Source organism: Ictidomys tridecemlineatus, chromosome 5 (assembly GCF_052094955.1).
Source record: "Ictidomys tridecemlineatus isolate mIctTri1 chromosome 5, mIctTri1.hap1, whole genome shotgun sequence".
Classification (NCBI taxonomy): Eukaryota; Metazoa; Chordata; class Mammalia; order Rodentia; family Sciuridae; genus Ictidomys; species Ictidomys tridecemlineatus.
In genome coordinates, this window is record NC_135481.1 from 66587848 (window position 1) to 66607964 (window position 20117).

Sequence of the window (20117 nt, forward strand, 5' to 3'; positions counted from 1 at the left end):
CCTACCCCCCAACTTTCATCCCAAGCATTACGTCTTCCATTATGTGTAATTATCTAAATGCAAATAGATGAATGTTTCGAGGCTGTCTATAGGGCTTCTAAATACCTAGCTACTACCAACACCCTGATCCAATCGCCTGTTAGTATCCCCCTTCAGTAGAGCAACCTTCTAAAGTAGCCAAGACATACTAACCCTCATACCATCATAGCACCTAATCTAAACATAAAGTCCTAAGAACAAACAACAAATCACTATGCATACGGAACCCGGAAGGCTTTTATGAATTGAATGAATCAGCTTTAAAGTACAATAAAGCCCAACATTTCTAGGCATAATCTCCCACCACAAAGGAGAGACAACAGAGATATACAAAACCAAAACAAATTTATAGGAGAAAGCAGTTACACAGCAGTCAAACAGAGCTGGAGAGTAACGTGAACAACATGAAAAAAAACAAGGGAAAAAAGGATTACAAACAATGCAGGACAACTTAAATCTACAGGAGGACCTAGAAGCATCAGAAACATGGACAGGGAAAGAACTCAAGGCATACCTAACTCAGATGGAACGGAATATTAGAGAAGACATGAGACAGCAAGTCCAAGCAATGAAAGTATATTTCGAAAACGAATTAAACAAATAAATTCAAACTGCAAAGAACGAGCTTTACCAGGAGATAGAGATTTAAAAAAAATCAAACAGTAATCCTAGAAATGCAGGAAACCATAAACCAAATTAAAAATAAACTTTTAGATTATGATTCAACATGGCGGCGGGCAGAGAGAGAATATTACAAATAGACTAGATCAAGTAGAAGTCAGAACATCAGATAATGAAGACAAAGTTTATCAACTTGAAAAGAATATAGTTAACACAGAAAGGATGCTTAAATCTCACGAGCAATCTATCCAAGAGTTATGGGATGTCATAAAAAAACCAAACTTGAGAGTCATTGGGATAGAAGAAAGTATAGAGGTTCAAACCAAAGGAATGGACAACCTATTAAATGAAATAATCCTAGAAAACTTCCCAGAGATGAAAGATGGAATGGATTGCCAAATACTGGAAGCCTACAGGACCCCAAACATTCAAAACCGTAATAGACCGACTCCAAGACATATAATTATGAAGATAGCCAACATACAGAACAAGGAGAAAATATTAAAAGCTACGAGAGAAAGGAGGCAGATTACAGAATAGCAAAAACAATTCTAAGCAGGAAAGGTGAATCAGGCGGCATAGCGATACCAGATTTCAAACTATACTACAGAGCAATAGTAACAAAAACAGCATGGTACTGGTACCAAAACAGGCGGATGGACCAATGGTACAGAACAGAGGACACAGAGACTAATCCACAAAGTTACAACTATCTTATATTTGATAAAGGAACTAAAAGCATGCAATGGAGGAAGGATAGCATCTTCAACAAATGGTGCTGGGGAAACTGGAAATCCATATGCAACAAAATGAAACTGAATATCCTTCTCTCGCCATGCACAAAACTTAAATCAAAATGGATCAAGGAGGGGCTGGGGATGTCGCTCAAGCGGTAGCGCGCTCACGTGGCATGCGTGCAGCCCGGGTTCGATCCTCAGCACCACATACCAACAAAGATGTTGTATCCGCCGAGAACTGAAAAATAAAATGTTAAAAATTCTCTCTCTCTCTCACTCTCTCTCCTCTCTCACTCTCTCTTTTAAAAAAAATGGATCAAGGAGCTTGATATCAAATCAGAGACTCTGCATCTGATAGAAGAAAAAGTTGGCTCCGATCTACATATTGTGGGGTCGGGCTCCAAATTCCATAATAGGACACCCATAGCACAAGAGTTAATAACAAGAATCAACAAATGGGACATACTTAAACTAAAAAGTTTTTTCTCAGCAAGAGAAACAATAAGAGAGGTAAATAGGGAGCCTACATCATGGGAACAAATTTTTACTCCTCACACTTCAGATAGAGTCCTAATATCCAGAGTATACAAAGAACTCAAAAAATTGAACAATAAGATAACAAATAACCCAATCAACAAATGGGCCAAGGACCTGAATAGACACTTCTCAGAGGAGGACATACAATCAATCAACAAGTACATGAAAAAATGCTCACCATCTCTAGCAGTCAGAGAAATGCAAATCAAAACCACCCTAAGATACCATCTCACTCCAGTAAGATTGGCAGCCATTATGAAGTCAAACAACAACAAGTGCTGGCGAGGATGTGGGGAAAAGGGTACTCTTCTACATTGCTGGTAGGACTGTAAATTGGTGTGGCCAATTTGGAAAGCAGTATGGAGATTCCTGGGAAAGCTGGGAATGGAACCATCATCTGACCCAGCTATCACCCTTCTCGGACTATTCCCTGAGGACCTTAAAAGAGCATACTATAGGGATACTGCCACATCAATGATCATAGCAGCACAATTCACAATAGCTAGACTGTGGAACCAACCCAGATGCCCTTCAATAGAGGAATGGATAAAAAAAATGTGGCATTTATACAAAATGGAGTATTACATAGCACTAAAAAATGACAAAATCATGGAATTTGCAGGGAAATGGATGGCATTAGAGCAGATTATGCTAAGTGAAGCTAGCCAATCCTTAAAAAAAAATGCCAAATGTCTTCTTTGATTTAAGGAGAGCAACTAAGAACTGAGCAGGGAGGAAGAGCATGAGGAAAAGATTAACATTAAACAGAGACAAGTGGTGGGAGGGAAAGGGAGAGAGAAGGGAAATTGCATGGAAACGGAAGGAAACCCTCAGCGTTATACGAAATCACATATAAGAGGTTGTGAGGGGAAAGGGGGGGGAAAACAAGGGAGAGAACTGAACAACAACAGATGAGGTAGAGAGGGAAGATGGGAGGGGGAGGGGGGATAGTAGGGGATAGGAAAGGCAGCAGAATACAATAGTCACTAATATGGCATTATGTAAAAATGTGGATGTGTAACTGATGTGATTCTGCAATTTGTATTTGGGGTAAAAATGGGAGTTCATAACTCACTTGAATCAAATGTGTGAAAGATGATATGTCATGAGCTTGGTAATGTTTTGAACAACCAATAAAAAAAAAATAAAATAAACTTTTGGGGAGAGGCAAATTAAGAATTTATACATTAGAGGGACTGGGGTTGTATCTCCAGTTAGAGTGTTTGCCTAGCACATTTGAGTCACTGGATTTGATCTTCAGCACCACATAAAAATAAATGAATAAATAAGTGTATTGTGTCCATCTACAACTAAACTAAAATCTTTTTTAAAAGAATTTATACATTAGATAGGAAACCGTCTTTTCACTTTCAAAAGAACTATAGAAATGCATAATGTTTACCTAAATTTCATTATGGAAGTGAAATTAATATTTTACCAAATTTAATTATTGTTTCATCTACAGCATAACATGATTTCAGAGACTTAACCATTTTTAATCATTTCTTTATTTGGAACTGTTGCTTGAGTTTTTAAAAATAGAACTATTGCATGCTGGTACCATCTTAAGCATTTTGCTGTTATCTATATATTTATCATAAGATTTATCTACGTTTTATGTTCTAAGAACATAAAAATTGCTGACTTTTAAGTATGAACCGGTAGATTCGTATCACACAAAAGTATTTCCTGTACTTCTGGTATATAACTCTAGATGAACAGGAAAGATATTAACCTTGAGATCCTCCTGTCAGCCTATTTAAAAGGAATCATTTTGTTGTTGTTGTCATTGATGTAGCCCTTTTGACTTCAGCGTTCTCAAAACTATCATGATTTAGTCTAGCTAATTTGAATTCATTATAGAGGAATTTCATCCGATTTTTCTTAAAAAATATGACTTATATATTTCTTAAAAAGAGGCTTACTTTTCTAGCAAGGGGGAAAATAGGACACATACAGAGTAAAAAATATAGTTCAATGAAATAAGGCTGAAACAGATGATGGCAAAAAAAGAAAATGTTGAGGTAAGAACTCTGAGGCTTCAGAAATAAGTCATTTGGGAATAAGAACAAGAAGTTACTAGGAGCAAGTAGCTGGGCATGATGATATGTGCCCATAGTCCCAGCTACTTGGAAGACTGAGGTAGGAAGAATAGTTTGAGACTAGCCTGGGCAACATAGTAAGACCCCATCTCAAAAGAAGAAGAAGAAGAAAAGGAAGAGGAAGAAGAAGACAAGGGGGAGGGGGAGGGGGAGGAGAAGGAAAGGAAAGAACCCAGATGACAATCACAAAATAAAATTTGTGGAAAAATTATAACAGTCCAAGATTAGCATTCTCCTAATACTTAAAGCAAACCTTGGGTGTAGAGTAAATGGCTTCTTGTAAATGAGAATAGAGTTGATGATATTTCTAGAGTAGCCTCAGTTTACAAAATAGATCCTGATCAGGAAGGACAAAGTGGTTGGAGGGTAGTTAGAGTTGGAATTGAACAGGATTATTGAGTGTGGAGCAGCCCAAGTGTAATAAAGCTATTACTCAGGACTAGAGAAGTACCAGGTGCTGTGATGCACCCCTGTAGTTCCAGCCATTTGGGAGCCTGAGACAGAGAATCGTACATTTGAGGCCAGTCTCAGTAATTTAGGGAGACCTGTGTCAAAAAAAAAAAGAGAGAGAAGAAAAACAACATTGAGGGGGGTCGTGCTGGAGGGTAGAGAATCTGTCTGAAATACAGAGGTGAAGGTCAGAACTAAATGAAGTTTGCTTCTTCCTGCAACAAATAATTGTGAAATTCCATCCTAGGTCTAGTAGAATAGGTGTGTGTATCTGAGCATGCATGTGGAGCTTAAATATCTTTGCTGGGTCAACCATTCTTGTCTCTAATATAAAGTACAAAATTTAAGGTGATCTTCTCTTGTATGCCACTATCCTAAGTTTCTAGGTTGACATCTCAATGCTGAAGAGTTTATTTTGCTGACACATTGAATTTCCTCTTTTTGAAAAAGCTGGGTGCAATGGCACAAACCTGTAATCTCAGCTGCTCAGAAGGCTAGGGTGGGGGGATTGAAGTTCAGGGACAACTTCAGCAATTTAGCAAGAACCTGTCTCAAAAATTTTTTTCTTTATATTTTTTAGTTGTCAATGGACCTTAACTTTATTTATTTACATGTGGTGCTGAGAATCAAACCCAGTGCCTCACACGTGCTAGGCAAGTGCTCTCCCACTGAGCCACTGCCCCAGCCCCTCAAAAAAAATTTTTTTTAAAAACTCATTTCTATAACTTAACTTTCTTTTCTATCATGTATCTTTCCTTTTTTGACCTATTCTTCTCCCTCTTTATACAGATAAATTATTTTTTAAAAATAATGCTGTATTTTTATTAACATGTATTAATTATACCTAGTGATGGGTTCAGTGTAATATTTCCACACATGCATATATCATATAGTGATCACATCTAACCTCCAGGTATCCAGTATCCCCAATCTCTATTAATCACTCTTCTATATTCAGGTCAACCTTTCTTTTAAGCTTCCACACACAGAAAGACAAGTACCACCTGTTCTTTCTCATATATGGAAACTAATCATTCTCTTTTATTTTGCACTAGGGAGAGGAAATTCAATGTCAGTATGTTGTGACATGTGCAGGACTTCACTCAGATCGTATTTCAGAGTTAAGTGGCTGCAATCCTGATCCTCAAATTGTACCATTCCGGGGAGATTACCTGCTCTTGAAGCCAGAAAAATGCTATCTTGTAAAAGGAAATATTTATCCGGTGGGTAATGAAATGTTTTCTGACTTCTCAACTCTTCTCAAGTTGGTTGTAAGCATAAAAAACATGAAAACTTTTATCTGTTTCAAAAGTAAGGAGGAGGTTTGGAGGGCTATTTATGCAGGCATTTCCTATGTTGCTCTGTGGTTAAAGCCCTAAATATTAATTCTAATATCTTGATCATTAAGTGGTAATTAATTGCCCACAGGTACACATCTCCATAAGGCATGAATGTATCATAGGCAGTGTATCAAAAAGGAACCAGATTCTTCCTCCTCTCTGGTGGAGGGACTAATAATAAGAGAACTTTCCCTTACAGAAATCCCAGATACCCAACTGTCTTTCTCAGTTTGTTGTCTGTAGGTACAGAAAAGGGATGTGGCTACTCTGAAGTTCTGGGAACGGAACACAGAATCGTTAAGTAAAAGGCTCATTTTTCTGTCTCAGACTACCCTGGAAATGAATGAATACCTTAAAGTATGAGGTTGAAGCAGTTGAAATTGATTCAACTAATATTTAGCTATTTGATTTTACTTGGTGTTTTTTGCCATGCCAAAACACCAAATTCATCTGCTTCAACATTAAATATTCCCACTTGACAAAAGTCTGTGATATGAATGTTAGTTTTTTTTTTCTTTTTCCTAGCAGCCATGGTTTTACTTGCTAGTCACAGGTATCCCTAGTTCTGGAGAGAGGTGGATAATCGAAGGAAGAGAATGGGATAGCATGTGTTAATGTCAATAGCATCAGTGTTTCCTGGATGGCATTTCTAAGCAGGAACACGGTAATAGAAAAGCATATCAGAATATAGTTCATAATGCAAATTAAATGCATAGAAGAAAGTGTCTTATATTACTAATCAGATGCTTATATCTATAATAAAATGGAATGTGAAATAGGGCTAACCATTCTTTGCTGTGTTGAATCTATAGGTTCCAGATAGCCGCTTTCCTTTCCTAGGAGTTCACTTCACACCAAGGATGGACGGGAATATTTGGCTAGGACCTAATGCAGTTCTTGCCTTTAAACGGGAAGGATACAGACCCTTTGACTTCAGTGCCAGAGATGCTAAGGATTTAATTGCCAATAGGTAACAACTTTAAAAAACAATGTTTTAAATTCTGAGTGTATTGGCTGCATACCTGTAATCCATGCTTTACTTAAGAGACTGAAGCAGGAGGATGGCAAAGTCAGAGCCAACCTGGGCGATTTAACGAGACCCTGTCTCAAAATAAAATTTAAAAAATGGGCTGGGAATGTAATTCATGCTTGTCTAACATGCATGAAGCCCTAGGTCCAGTCCCCAGTACTACAAACAAAAGGAAGGTACGGCCAAGAGCCATTTTACACCAAATTTTATATTGTTAACCTAGTTGATTTTTTTTTTTTTTTTTGAGAGGGGGTGCCAGGTATTGAACTCAGGGTTGCTCAACCGCTGAACCACATCCCCAGCCCTATTGAGACAGGGTCTCATTGAGTTGCTTAGCACCTCGCTTTTGCTGAGGTTGGCTTTGAACTTTCAGATCCTCCTGCCTTAGCCTCCTGAGCCACTGGGATTACAGGCATAAGCCACCGCGCCCCGCTGTCAGTTGATTTTGAAAGGGAATAAAAGTAAAGGTTCTGTCAAAATCAGTAGATGACTTCCTTTGATAATAACATCTTAAGCTAGTCACCGTTATTTTGTAAGCTACTAGAAAATTTGCTGATGTCCAAAATGTTCCTTTTTGTGGAAAACTGGCAGAACTATTGTGTTGACCTAAAATGCAGATTTTTTTATTATTGAAGAAACACCTTCATGAGGTATTTTGTTTGGTCTTTATAGCAGAGTTCTCTCCAGAGGATTTCGTATGCAAATCACTAGAAAGCATTTTGTACTGTACCTGGATTTCACCCTCCACAGATTTTGAAACAGAGGGTTAGGATGGGGATTCTCTTATAAATACATTTTTGTAAAAATACGTTGCCTATGCATGCTGAACATACACAGGCTCTACAGAGTCTGTCTTGAGGATCCTTACTATAGTTAGTGTCTTGCTCTAATCATTACTAGAGTATCTTAATGATTAAAATAGGATAGATGTCTCACTTGTTTAATGCCCTGATTTAAAGACCTGCTAATGCCTTTTGGGTGTCATTGAAAGCATATGACATTTGCATTAAAAAGCCTTGATGTTGGCAGCCTTTATTAGACTCCTGGTTTGAAACCAGTGCCCCGTGGGAATTTGAGTTTGGAAGATGTTTCCGTCTTCAGTTGATGAAGTTTCCTCCTTAAATTGACCCAAAGTTGATTTTAAAATGTAGTATTCCTGATTTTGCCTAGATTTCTAGTGATGCCACACCCCCACCCCCCAAAAAATCTCATAATTTTAATAGTGATTTATAATAATAAAGAATTCCTTTTTTCTCCTAAAGAGTTTTTTTCCTTTACTTTCAGTGGCTTGATTAAACTGATCTCCCAGAATCTCTCCTATGGAGTTAGTGAAATGTATAAAGCCTGCTTTCTGAGTGCAACAGTGAAGCACCTTCAAAAGTTCATCCCTGAAATTACTATCTCTGATATACTTAGGTAAGGAAAAGTGACAAGGATTGTGAATCTAGTCCTGACCTTGGTGAACTTGAGAGGTAGGTCTGACCTGGTGAGTAGTAAGCATACTTAACAGAGTCAGTGTGTTCACTGCATCTTTGTATGCTCTCTTTCCCAACAAGTTGCCAAATTCTTTTTGAAGTTTGTGTATTGGGCATGGCTCCATCATGGCCCTTAGTGCTGGTCCATTTATAATTGTCTAGGCCTCTTTATAACTCTAAACTGAAATCTCCATCACAGCTTTATTTTGATATCACCTCAGCCTTTGTGTCTAACTATCACTCAGGATAAAACATATTTCCTGGATTTTGAAAAAGTTGCCCTGGATACTTGCTCTTATGATTCTAAAGCCTTTTGGCTTAAATTCTGTATAAAATAATCGATCACATGTTAAGTAATTAGGCAATAAATGCATTAAAACTTTATATTTTGATCAATTCTTAAAACCTTTTAGATTCAATCTTCTAGACCTGGCATCTTACCTTGCTTTTATTTTTTCATGGCTCTTTCTATACACAGGGACTCTACTTAACAGTACAAAAGAAGGAAGAAGCCGTGTGGGAACCATTAAAGTTTTTGCTATAGGGGTTTAGGTAAAATAAGGGACATACATGTAAACTTTTTTTTTTGTTGTTGTTGTTAGATAAAAGACTTCTTTCTGAACTTGATCTGTCAGTTATCCTAAATACTACCTAAGCACATTATTTTTTTCCTCTTTGGTGATATTTTTAGTGTTCACCTTTTTCCCTGAGCAAGCCATTTGTTAGCCCTTATCAGCAAGGGTACTTGGAGGTAGTCACCCTTATTTACAATCTGTCCTTCCACGACTTTCCAGAACACCAAATGTCTACCTCTTTTTTAGCAGCTGCTGAACTAGCCTGGTATAAAATGTCAGCTAACTTGACTGTGTATCTGGGAAGAGAACAATAATCATGTCAGCTGTCTCCCATAGGGGATAGTCCTGGTCTAAATCTGACTCTAATGTATCATTCTGAGACCAGCCTCTTTGAATCCTTAAAACTATTAAAACCCAGCTAATGTTTTTATTCTTATCTCCTTTACCCTCTACTTACCTTCTGAAATGGAAGGGATAAAAATATCTGGGCTTTATTTTTTTGTGCTTACTAATAAAACCTTTTATGTCTTTGGTGGTTTGCTTTAGTAGATCTATAATGTTTTTTGTCTAAAAACAGACTGATCAAATCTGGTTTCTGTTACTGCTATTAATATTCCTTGAAAAACACACTAGGTGGGCACAGTAGATTCTATGTAGAAGCAGTTGCAGTGAATTCACTATCCATATTCAATTACCACCCTTTCATAGATGCCTGAGGCAAACACATTAGATCAGTGGATTTCATGTAGTAGAGCTGGACTTGAGGTTTATGGGTATTAATGACTCCTGTCTCTGAGTGTAAGGGTGTGAATTTCAGTTAATAGCTTCATTGGCATGAAATAGAAAAGAGCACACAGCACTGTAGGTAGGTGCATTTGGGGACAAATTCAACTCAACCACAGATGAGTTCCTCTTTAGAGACAGATGCTGAACATATTCAGCAATTCCTTTGTTCCTTCTTTTGATTCCTCTAGCTATCAAATGCAGGAAATTATCAATAACAAAAAGAAAGTTGAAGAAGATATGCTTGATATTACTTATACAATATTTAAAACAAGCATAACAATACATATATTGGTTATGGATTATACATGTAATATAATAATAAAAACAATACTTCAAAAGAGTAGGTGGCTTATCTCTGGGGGGAGGAAAGGAACAGAATCCTGAGAGTACCATAGGGACTTCTGTCATATTTGTAATGCTTTAGTTCTTAAGTTTATTGGTAAGAAAATGAGTGTCCACTATGTTATTCTCTAGACCTTGTTATATGCCTGAATATTTCATGCTATATTAAATAATAATAAGATCAATAGACTTTTCTATAGTTTGAGGAGCAAGTTCTGCCTTATTGTATTCATCTTACAATACAATGTATCAAAACCATAAATTCCCTATTAGCATTGTGTCATGAATATCAGTCAGTTTTAAATAGTAAAAGCTAACAGAAGCAACACTTAGAGTGAAGTGTGTTGCCAGAGATTATGTCCTTAAGTTTCAGTCACCACCAAATAGCATTTATCGTGACCTTTCATGGCCTAGCCAGAGCACTTAGGTAATAATTTACTGGTGCATATTAGACTGAAATTTAAAGTTATTCTCAGGAAATTATGTATGAGGTATACAAACTTCTCATTGTTAAATGATGCCCTGTCTCTCAGGCTTTTAATTTTATCTATAAACTCCTTTAATTTATTCTATGATTAATTTTTGTTAATCTAGCAGTAGTTTATATCTGTTAGCACTATAAGGATATAAAAAATAAAGACATATATACTATGATTCTCCATTTTCCCCACATATAATTTTGGAAACTTTCTTATTGGGGAACTCAAGAGTGAATTTTCAAAGAAGATTACTTTTTATCATGCGTGATAACTAGATTATACTATGTCATTGTGAAGCACAAAGGCAAAAACATTTGTACAGTAAAGTTATTATGATGTAAGATGAGTTTCTCAATCTTGATATATTGACATTTGGGGCCAAATCATTATTTGTTGTAGGGGATCTTTCAGTTCCTTAGAAGATACTTAACAACATTCTGGCCTCTGTCCATTCCCCAAAATGGACACAATCAAAAATGTCTCCGGACATTGCCAGTGTCTCCTGGGAGAAAAATACTCCTTGGTTGAGAATCACTAGTCTAGAGAATTTGGTAATCCTCACCCTATAAAATACTAAGAGAAAAAAGAATAAACATCTTCAAAATATGTATACCTGAGAATGTAGGAAAGGAAGAGTAGCTCAGGACCAAAAACAAGGAAGAAATTGAAAACCCCTGTACTGAGTTGGTATTTAAAGGAGTTGATGCTGACCTGGAAAGGTAGGGAAGATTTGCTGATTTTAATAACTGAAGGGCTTGATTTATATTTTTTAAATTTTTAATTGATTTTATGATTCACATGCAATAAAATATAAAGATTTTAAGTTCTCAAATTTTTATAATAGCATAACTTATGTATCTATCACCCAAAACAAGATATGGAACATTAGAGACTTGTATTTTGATTGCTACTCAAGTGCTATAAAGGTACCTTTTTGTTGTTGTTGTTTTAATTTTATTTTTTAGGTGTAGATGGACACAACACAATGCCTTTATTTTTTATGTGGTGCTGAGGATCGAACCCGGGTCCCGCCTGTGCTAGGCGAGTGCTCTACTGCTGAGCCACAATCCCAGCTCCCTGTTGTTTTTCTCTTTTGGTACTCAAGATTGAACCCAGAAGGGCTTTAACACTGAGCCACATTCCCAGCCCTTTTTATTTATTTATTTTTTTATTTTGAGATAGTGCCTCACTAATTTGCTTAGGGCCTCACTGTTGCTAAAACTGGCCTTTTGTGATCCTTCTGTCTCAGCCTCCCATGTGGCTGGGATTATAGGTATGTGCCACAATGCCTGGCTAAGCTAGAAGCTCTTTAAGGACCACATTCTTAGTGAGAAGGAACTAGAAAAAAATTATTTCCCTTGGCACCAAAGTGTTAAGGAATTTTTTCTTGTCTTGGTTTTTGGAATGGAAAGTAGCAGTATATCACTAACTTTGTTTAGGAATCATAAACTGAGAAATTAACTTAAAAAGTGGACCCAGACTTGTTCAGATTCTGTTTCACTCCCCCCACCTTCCAACACAGTATAACAATATAATTTAGTCAGTTTCATTTACACTACCTCCCCTGTCTCTTTCCTCCTCCTCTTTCCTGGTCCCCTCCTCTAACCTATTGGTCTCCTCTGTTTCGAGAGGTCCCCAACATCTTTTTTTTTTTTTTCTCCACTCTTTTTCTCCCTAGCTTCCACATATGAGAGAAAACTTATACAACCCTTTACTTTCTGAGTTTGACTTTCTCAATTTAAGTTTTTATGGGTGTTCTACATACATCTGTGATGATGGGACAAAATGTGCTAAAAAAACTGACCGATATGCTCATGACACAATACTGATAGGGAATTTATGGTTTTAATGCATTGGATTGCAAGATTAATAAAACAAGCAGAACTTGGGTTTCAAGCTATAGAAATCCATTGCTCTTATTATTTCATAGATGTGCTAGGGAAATGCTTATTGAAAGATGACTACTACATTTATTTCAGATAAGATAAATATACTTTAAGGCAAAAATATTGTTAGAAATTAAAATATTAGGATTCTACCTCTTGGGTCCCCTTCTTCCTCTGGGAGAAGTCTTTTCTGCTGTCCTCTAATAAACTTCTAATTTCTATTCTGAAAAAAAAGAAATTAAAATATTAATGATATACAAAGAAAATGTATAGAAGTAATATTATTAGAAATAAATTTTGCATATAACAGCATAGCTATGAAATTCAGAGGAAAAACCTGACATAATTGCAACAGAAATCAACTGTAGTATTAGGTAATTTTAAGATGTATCTGTTAATAAAAGAATAATTAAGCATATAAAATATTAGACCATTTGAATGTAGAACATAGAACATTTACAAAAGCTCAAAATGTTCTAAACCCTAAATCAGATTCTCAACAAAATTCAAAAATTGGGCATAGAGGGCTGGGATTGCTGAGTGGTATGGTGCCTATCTAGCATATGCAGGGCTCTGGGTTCAATCCTTAACACTGGGGGGGGGGCTGCAGGGTGAAGTATGCATAGAAAAACAATGTTCTTGTCACAATCTAGTTAGGAACAAAAATACACTCCTTGATAAAGAGAGAGGGAGGAAAGGAGGGTATGGGGAAGTACTGGAGAATGAAATTACCAAATTATGCTATGTCCATGTACAAATATACCACAATGAATCCTGCCTACATATATAATTGTAATACACTGATTAAAATGAAAATAAAGAAGGGAAATCAGAGTAGAGCAAGCAGCTTAGGGAGAGGGAGGAGGGAAGAAAAGGGGAAGTACGGGGGAATGAGATTGATCAAATTATGTTATGTGCATCTTGGCATGATGAATTCAACTATTAAATATAATGCACCAATAAAAAATAAAAGAGAATAAAATAAATATTTAAAGCAAAAAAAATAAACAAAAGCCATTCCTACATGTATGGAAATTACTTTGGAATTGTTTATTTTATTTTCATCTATCACCACTTCTAATTTAAACATACTAATGTGGACTTGTATTTTTAGATTAGCAGTAGGTCCCATCAAGAGCTTTATAAAACTCTAGATTATCCTATTTGGGACTGGCCAGATATGTCAGTTATTATCTTTCATAGCTGTTTCCCCCACCCAAAGTATAATGCCTGCCATGTGACAATAATGTAATACAGGACTTTTCAGATGAATGAATGTAATTATAGATTCCCCTATTGTTTCTGGATTTAGGATATACCTTCTCATTAAATTTAGCTAGAAATGTAGCAAAATATATAGTTAGAGATAGCAGTAAGTTAATTGTAGCCGGATTTACAGATTAATTTGTTAAATCATTTTTTTCAGTTGTTAAAATAGTATTAAAAGAATCAGAAGTTAAAACTTTCAGTTTCTAGCTTTATTGAATACCTATTATGTATAAGACAAAATCTAGTCATGGAGGGAGAGGTGAGGTATTGTACAAGACACTGTTCAAAGACATTTATGGATTTCAAGTTATCTCAAGCCAAAGGGTTCAGTGGGGAAAGCCTATATATATTCCTGCAAAGAAAAACTAAGTCAGATCTTAGTAAAGCAGTATTTTATTCTGAGTGCAGTGGTTCATGACTATAATTCTAGCATTTCAAGAGATTGAGGCAAGAGAATCACAAGTTTGCAATTTAGCAAGACCTTGTCTCAAAACAAAAAGGGGTATGGGTAAAGCTCAATGGTAGAGCACTACTGGGCTAAATCCCCAGTACTACAAAGAAAGAAGGAAAGAAAAAGAAGAAAAACAATATTTTATTTTCATTTTGAATTATAGATTTTGAAAACTTAGGCAAGAGGGTGGGGAACATTGAGGACACAGTACATGTTTATAAGAGAAATAAGTGTGGACACATTTTTAACTTTGGTTAATCAGTATTAACTTCAACATACTTATAAGGAGCAAGAGGAATGTACTGATTAAACAGCTACAGAAGAAAGTCATTTTACATTAACACAGAATATCAGCATCTGGTCAACATACTGATCTTCTGCCAGACACAAGAAAAAGGTCAGAGATATTCTTAATTGCAACAGTAGTATTTTCTAAGAAAAAAGGGGAGGGGCACTGGTGTGGTTGTGTGTGTGTGTGTGTGTGTGTGTGTGTGTGTGTGTGTGTGTGTGTTACTGAGGATGGAACTCAGGGCTTCACATATATTAGGCAAGTGCTCTACCACTGAGCGATATCCCTTTTTAAAAATTTTCATTTTGAGATAGGGTCTCACTAAATTGCCCTGACTTGCCTTGAACTTGCAATCCTCCTGCCTCAGCCTCCTGAGTAGCTAGGATTGTAGGTGTTTGTCACCACACCCAGCTGAGAAATATTGCTTTGATGAGTTGAGATGAACTATAAATAAAGACTTGCAGGATGGACCAGAAACTAACTGATAGACTGATAGGTATCCTTACCTTTAGAAATATCAGCATTCAGGGCCATTCTTTTTGTGTTCTAAAGTATCAGATTCTTAACTTGAGAATTTTTCCTGCTCAAGAATTTCCTATCCAAATTCTCTAGGATTTCATTAGGGCAGATTACTTACCTTAATCATAGTATCTTTTACACTTGTGATTCTTATATACTTCACTATAAATGCACAGCATACCTGTGTGACTTCAGGCAAGGAACTTAATCTTTCTGTTTCTTGGCTGTTAAATATAAACTGCATCAGCTTTCTTAGAGTTGTAAGGATAAATAAGATAACTCCTAGCACAAGATAAACACTTAGTAAATAATAGCTATTATTATTGTTATCTCTCTTCAGGCAAGTTTAGTTCTAACTCTCCTATCGTTTTGTCTATCTTCCTCAAGTACTTATCTGAGAACTTATCCCAGAATCAGTAAAAAATATTTCACATTGTTGCCTAATTTCTTGAGTCTTGGTGGTGTAAGATAGCCTTTTCACACTGAGTTTCTTTGAGCAGTTTCAAAGGAGGTGCTTTATGATTCTAAAAATATTAAGTATTTTAAACAGAAATCTGTGAACTCAAATGATATAAAACAGGATTTTAGGTAGTAAAGACTTGCTGTATTAACATGCTGCTGAGGGCTGGGGATGTGGCCCAAGCGGTAGTGCGGTCACCTGGCATGCGTGCGGCCCAGGTTCGATCCTCAGCACCACATACAAACAAAGACGTTGTGTCCGATAACTAAAAAATAAATATTAAAGTTCTCTCTCTCTCTTTCTCTCTCTCTCTCTCTCTCTCTCTCTCTCTCTCTCTCTCTCTCTCACTCTCTCTCTAAAAAAAAAAACATGCTGCTGAATTCATTCATTTTTTGCTTTTCCTATCATTTTTTGTTAATTGGTTATCTTGATATTGAAGGTTAGATTGCTAAAAATAAAAAAAACTACAAATGAGAATTTGTTACCATTTAATTTTTCCTCCATAAATTTTAATAGTGTCCTATCAAGACAAAATACAGAAAAAAGGATAAAGAATGCAAGTGAAACACATAATTCCTGTTTTCATTGCTTTGTATTAACCAAAAGAGCCTTATTGTTGTCATTGATTGATTTTTATAACAAATTCATTTTATAAATTTAAATAAAAATAAATCTATTCTAATTAAATGTGAATTTATCTGCTCCTTTAGGAAAGAACAGATGTTTATAAGTAACTTACCTGAGTGTGCATATATTTGATAAGCATTTGTTGCGCTGCCAGGTAATAATAGGCATTATGCTATAGGTTAGGACATAGGTTTGCCAGACTCTTGATGACAGTCTTTGGCTAAACATAAACCTATTTGGGTTTTCATATAATTGTACATTTAGAAGAATAAAGACTTTATTGCTTTAAAAATACTTTGTAAACCATTAACTTAGAAAGTGTCCTATCTCTATGAGTCAATTGATTACTACTTTTTTTGCTTTTTCAGAGGTCCAGCTGGAGTAAGAGCCCAAGCTCTGGATAGAGATGGAAATCTGGTAGATGATTTTGTATTTGATGGAGGAGTTGGGGATATTGGAAGTCGCATTCTTCATGTGAGAAATGCTCCTTCCCCTGCTGCCACTTCCTCCCTTGCAATTTCTGGAATGATTGCAGATGAAGTGCAGCAACGGTTTGAATTGTAAATAATGGAAGGGGTTGGGTATGCATTATAACCTCCATATCAGCAACAAGAATGTATTAATTGTGTTCTTTAATTATAATTTAAGAAAAAGATTTTAAACCAGGATGGTGGCACATGCCTGTAATCCTAGTGACTTGAGAGGTGCCAGGAGAATTGCAAGTTTGAGGCCAGCCTAGGATACTTAGCAAGATCCTGATTGCAAAACAAAAGCTAAGTAAGTATAAAATAAGCAGGACTCGGGAGATGGCTCAGTGGTAGAGCACCCGTAGGTTCAATCTCAGTACTGGGGGAAAAAAAAGAAAGAAAGAAATGGTTTTAAAGTCACCCTTTTAGATTAAAAACCCCACTGAATCATCAAAATAGTATAAGAGAAATAAGAATTTTAAATAATTAAATTTCATGCTCTTTGTGAATGAAGAAGCAAGGTGAAGTTTTAACTGTCTTGAATCCCTGACTTTGTTAATGATCTATCCTTAACTGACCAGGATCAAGAGAAGACTTGACTCTTTTAGAATTTTGGGGAGGAGCTGACAAGTAGTCTTCAGCTACTTGGGATGATGAGATGGAGAGGATCACTTAAGCCCAGGCTGATAAGTTGTTACTAGCCTGGGCAAAATGGTGAAAGCTCACCTCATTAAAAAAAAAAAAAAGAAGAAGAAGAAGAAGAAGAAGAAAAGAATCTTTTGGTAAAGGTGAAATAAAAAGTTGATTATTCTTTGAAATCAGTTTTTTGGCTTTAATAAGCTGTTTTGTCTCTCTTAGAAGAAAAATCTAGTATAGTGTATTGTATGTTGCAAACGTTCTTTTAATTCTGAAGAGTCATAGAAGAGCTGACATAACTCAGAACAACAGTTTTATATTTGAAAGTTAAAAATTTTTAATTTCAAGAAAATACATGATATTTCACATTTCTAAGTAGTTTAAAACAAAACTTTTATTATTTCTAATCTCTTTATACATCTCTTTATAACATGTGATATTGGTATCACTAAATTCACACAGCTGTATATCATATGTGATTATTGCTACAGTCTTCTGTGGTTGAGAAACTAAAATCACCTAGAACTGATAGTTTTTTATAAGAGCATTTTAGAATCCTGACACTGATGTATAGAACTCTGTAATTTTAAACAATTATTTATCTCATACCTCTGTCCTAATATTTTTAAAATGTTGGCCAAGATCACTCATGATTCATACCTATTTGGTTTTTCAGGGCTCCTATAAACTTTTATGAGGACATTTCTCCATTTTTGATGAATATCTAACTTTGAGGCATTCACTTTTGTAAACCGCGAAAGTGCCTTACGTTCATGTGTACTTCATGACTATGTTAAATCAGTGGCCAGTGCCATTCTGTATTCTGTATATATGTGTATGGTTTATCTGATTGAATGTTTCTTACAGTTGAGAATGTTGTCAAATAGAAATGTAAGTGAAAAACGTGGCAACCTGACTGGAGAAACAGAACCACAGTTTAGGTGAGACATTTTCAATCTATTCTCTCACATGTGCTCCCTCAGGACTAATCTTCCACGTTTCATTTTTCTTACCTCTTACCTCTCCAAAACTGTTTGATGGATGAGTAGAAAGGATGTGCATGTTGGTTGATAGGAAAAACTTTTCTGTTTTCTTCCTTTTTTCTTCACTTCAGCCTTGGTGATTACATTGACCAAGCTACCTCATCAATTTGAAAGAATACTCATCATCACCTCCAGTTCAAGAAGCAGCTCATCCTAGGTAAATAGATTAGGCAATTATTGAGCAGTGGGGATGAGCATATTGAGAACATTCAGAAGTCACTGACAGAAGAAACAAGCCCCAATGGATCATTACAACAACTGATTCCTTCGAGAAATGCAGCACACAGGATGTTTTTCTGTTCTGTTACAAGACTAATAAGACGTGGAAAATATTACAGTTCTCTATTTCATCAGCAGTAAGATTGCATACACACTACGCTGTGGAAAAGACTAAAATTACAAAAGTAACTGTCCTAATGGACGCAATCCTCATTCCATTGGGGTCTGTACTATACCCCCAAAAATGTAAGCAGGAAATTTATTGAAAAAATTTTTGAACATGTAGGATATTCTGTTTGAATATTAAGTCAATAGGGTTTTATTGTTAAATACTTATATAATATTTAAGAGTTTTGTGTCTGAGAGAAGAAAATGTATATTAGTATTAAAATATTTTAATGAGCCTTGGTGTTGTGAACATATTTTTTAGTTCCATAAAAACTTTTACTCAAATACTCTGTGTGTAAAACTTAAAACTGTCATAGCTTTAGATAAGCCAATCTTTAAAAAATTAAAAACTGCCTTTCTATTTGTATATAACATAAAAATGAAGCAGAGAAGTTTATATTTTAGGTTAAAAGTGAAGCATTTTAGGTTTTAGCTTCATTGTGTTTAGTTTGTGGGGAACTCAGGATACTGGCAAGTACATTTTTGGTGTTATATAACTTAACTCTTTTATCTATACATGTATGTATATCAAAGTCCTCCCTTGATCCTCTCAAAGTTTGCACTGTTTGGGGAGTTGCCCTTGTTGTTGGCAGAGTTTCACTTCCCCTGAGGTCATTTAGAAGTTTGCCTACTAGCTACTGGATAACTTTAACTCTTAAAACTTTCTTCAAAGGACGGTGGTGAGAGGGATATATATTGCTAACCTCTGGCATATGGGAGTGTGTTGGGCCTGCATTTGGAGGCTGTCCAACCCTGATGGCTATGCCTGTGAGTTATCCCTCTGAACCTGTTTAAGAGCTAGCTCTGCCCTCCTGGGCCCTTGATCTATGTCTAGACTTCTTTGGCTAAATGTTTCTTCATCTTTCTGAGTATACACCATTTATTATCTAAACACATTATGGACAATTTTGAGGAGCAATTGTGAAGTAAGTTGCTAAGTTTTTGTAAACTCCAGGATTTTTAAAAAATCTCTTCATAAGAATTTAAGGTGGAAGGATGGGTGCAAGGACAGGGCAAAGTGGTTGGGAAAGAAAAATGCCTAGAAATGTTTTCAAATAGTTTGTGCCCATTAAAAAATGGACATAAACCCCAAAGCCCTGAAGGGAAGAATGGTGAAACCAACCAACTCTATACTTTTCTGACCTCAGATCCTAAAGTGGATCATGTTTTGTGAAGTGTTATTATTGCCTGCTAACGGAAGGGTCTTTCATCAAAGTTATCTTGTTAAGATTCTTTTGCCTCTTGGATGAATGAGAATTTTACCTTTTACATGTGACAGGAGAGGTATATGATAGCATGCTTTGGGTTGCTCAGGGAGCCCCATTTTAAATTTAGGGAAAGACCTGAAGGCCAATGGTAACAAAGTGATGTTGCTTACTAAAGAACCTTGAATTTCAGCCAAGTTTGGCTTAAAACTGTATCTTTAGAATCACTTCTTTTTAACTTGTTCCTCTGAAACTGCTGGAGTAAAATGAATAGGCAAAAGCGGTGTTGATAATTTTCTCCATGCCTTTCAGATATAATTTTACTTACATTTGTCCACTGAGAATACAAGAAATGTCTTTTAGTG

General features: G+C 36.0%; 1 protein-coding gene across 4 annotated transcripts in view; it reads left to right on the top strand.

The window, feature by feature from the left end:
- The window catches only part of L2hgdh (L-2-hydroxyglutarate dehydrogenase), a 40230-nt gene extending 21447 nt beyond the window's left edge, over window positions 1–18783 (top strand). For 2 of the 4 annotated variants that reach the window (XR_001229692.4, XR_005730055.2), the window contains 5 exons: window positions 5542–5709; window positions 6639–6796; window positions 8141–8272; window positions 16383–18058; window positions 18232–18783. Coding sequence is in view for 1 of the 4 variants with exons in the window: in XM_013357531.4 (XP_013212985.2) it covers window positions 5542–5709; window positions 6639–6796; window positions 8141–8272; window positions 16383–16578 (654 nt within the window). In the remaining 3 variants the exon portion in view is untranslated. Of the gene's footprint in view, window positions 1–5541; window positions 5710–6638; window positions 6797–8140; window positions 8273–16382 lie in introns of all 4 variants that reach the window. The other 2 variants (XR_013439007.1, XM_013357531.4) reach the window with 2 other exon arrangements.
- Window positions 18784–20117: the final 1334 nt, after the last annotated feature.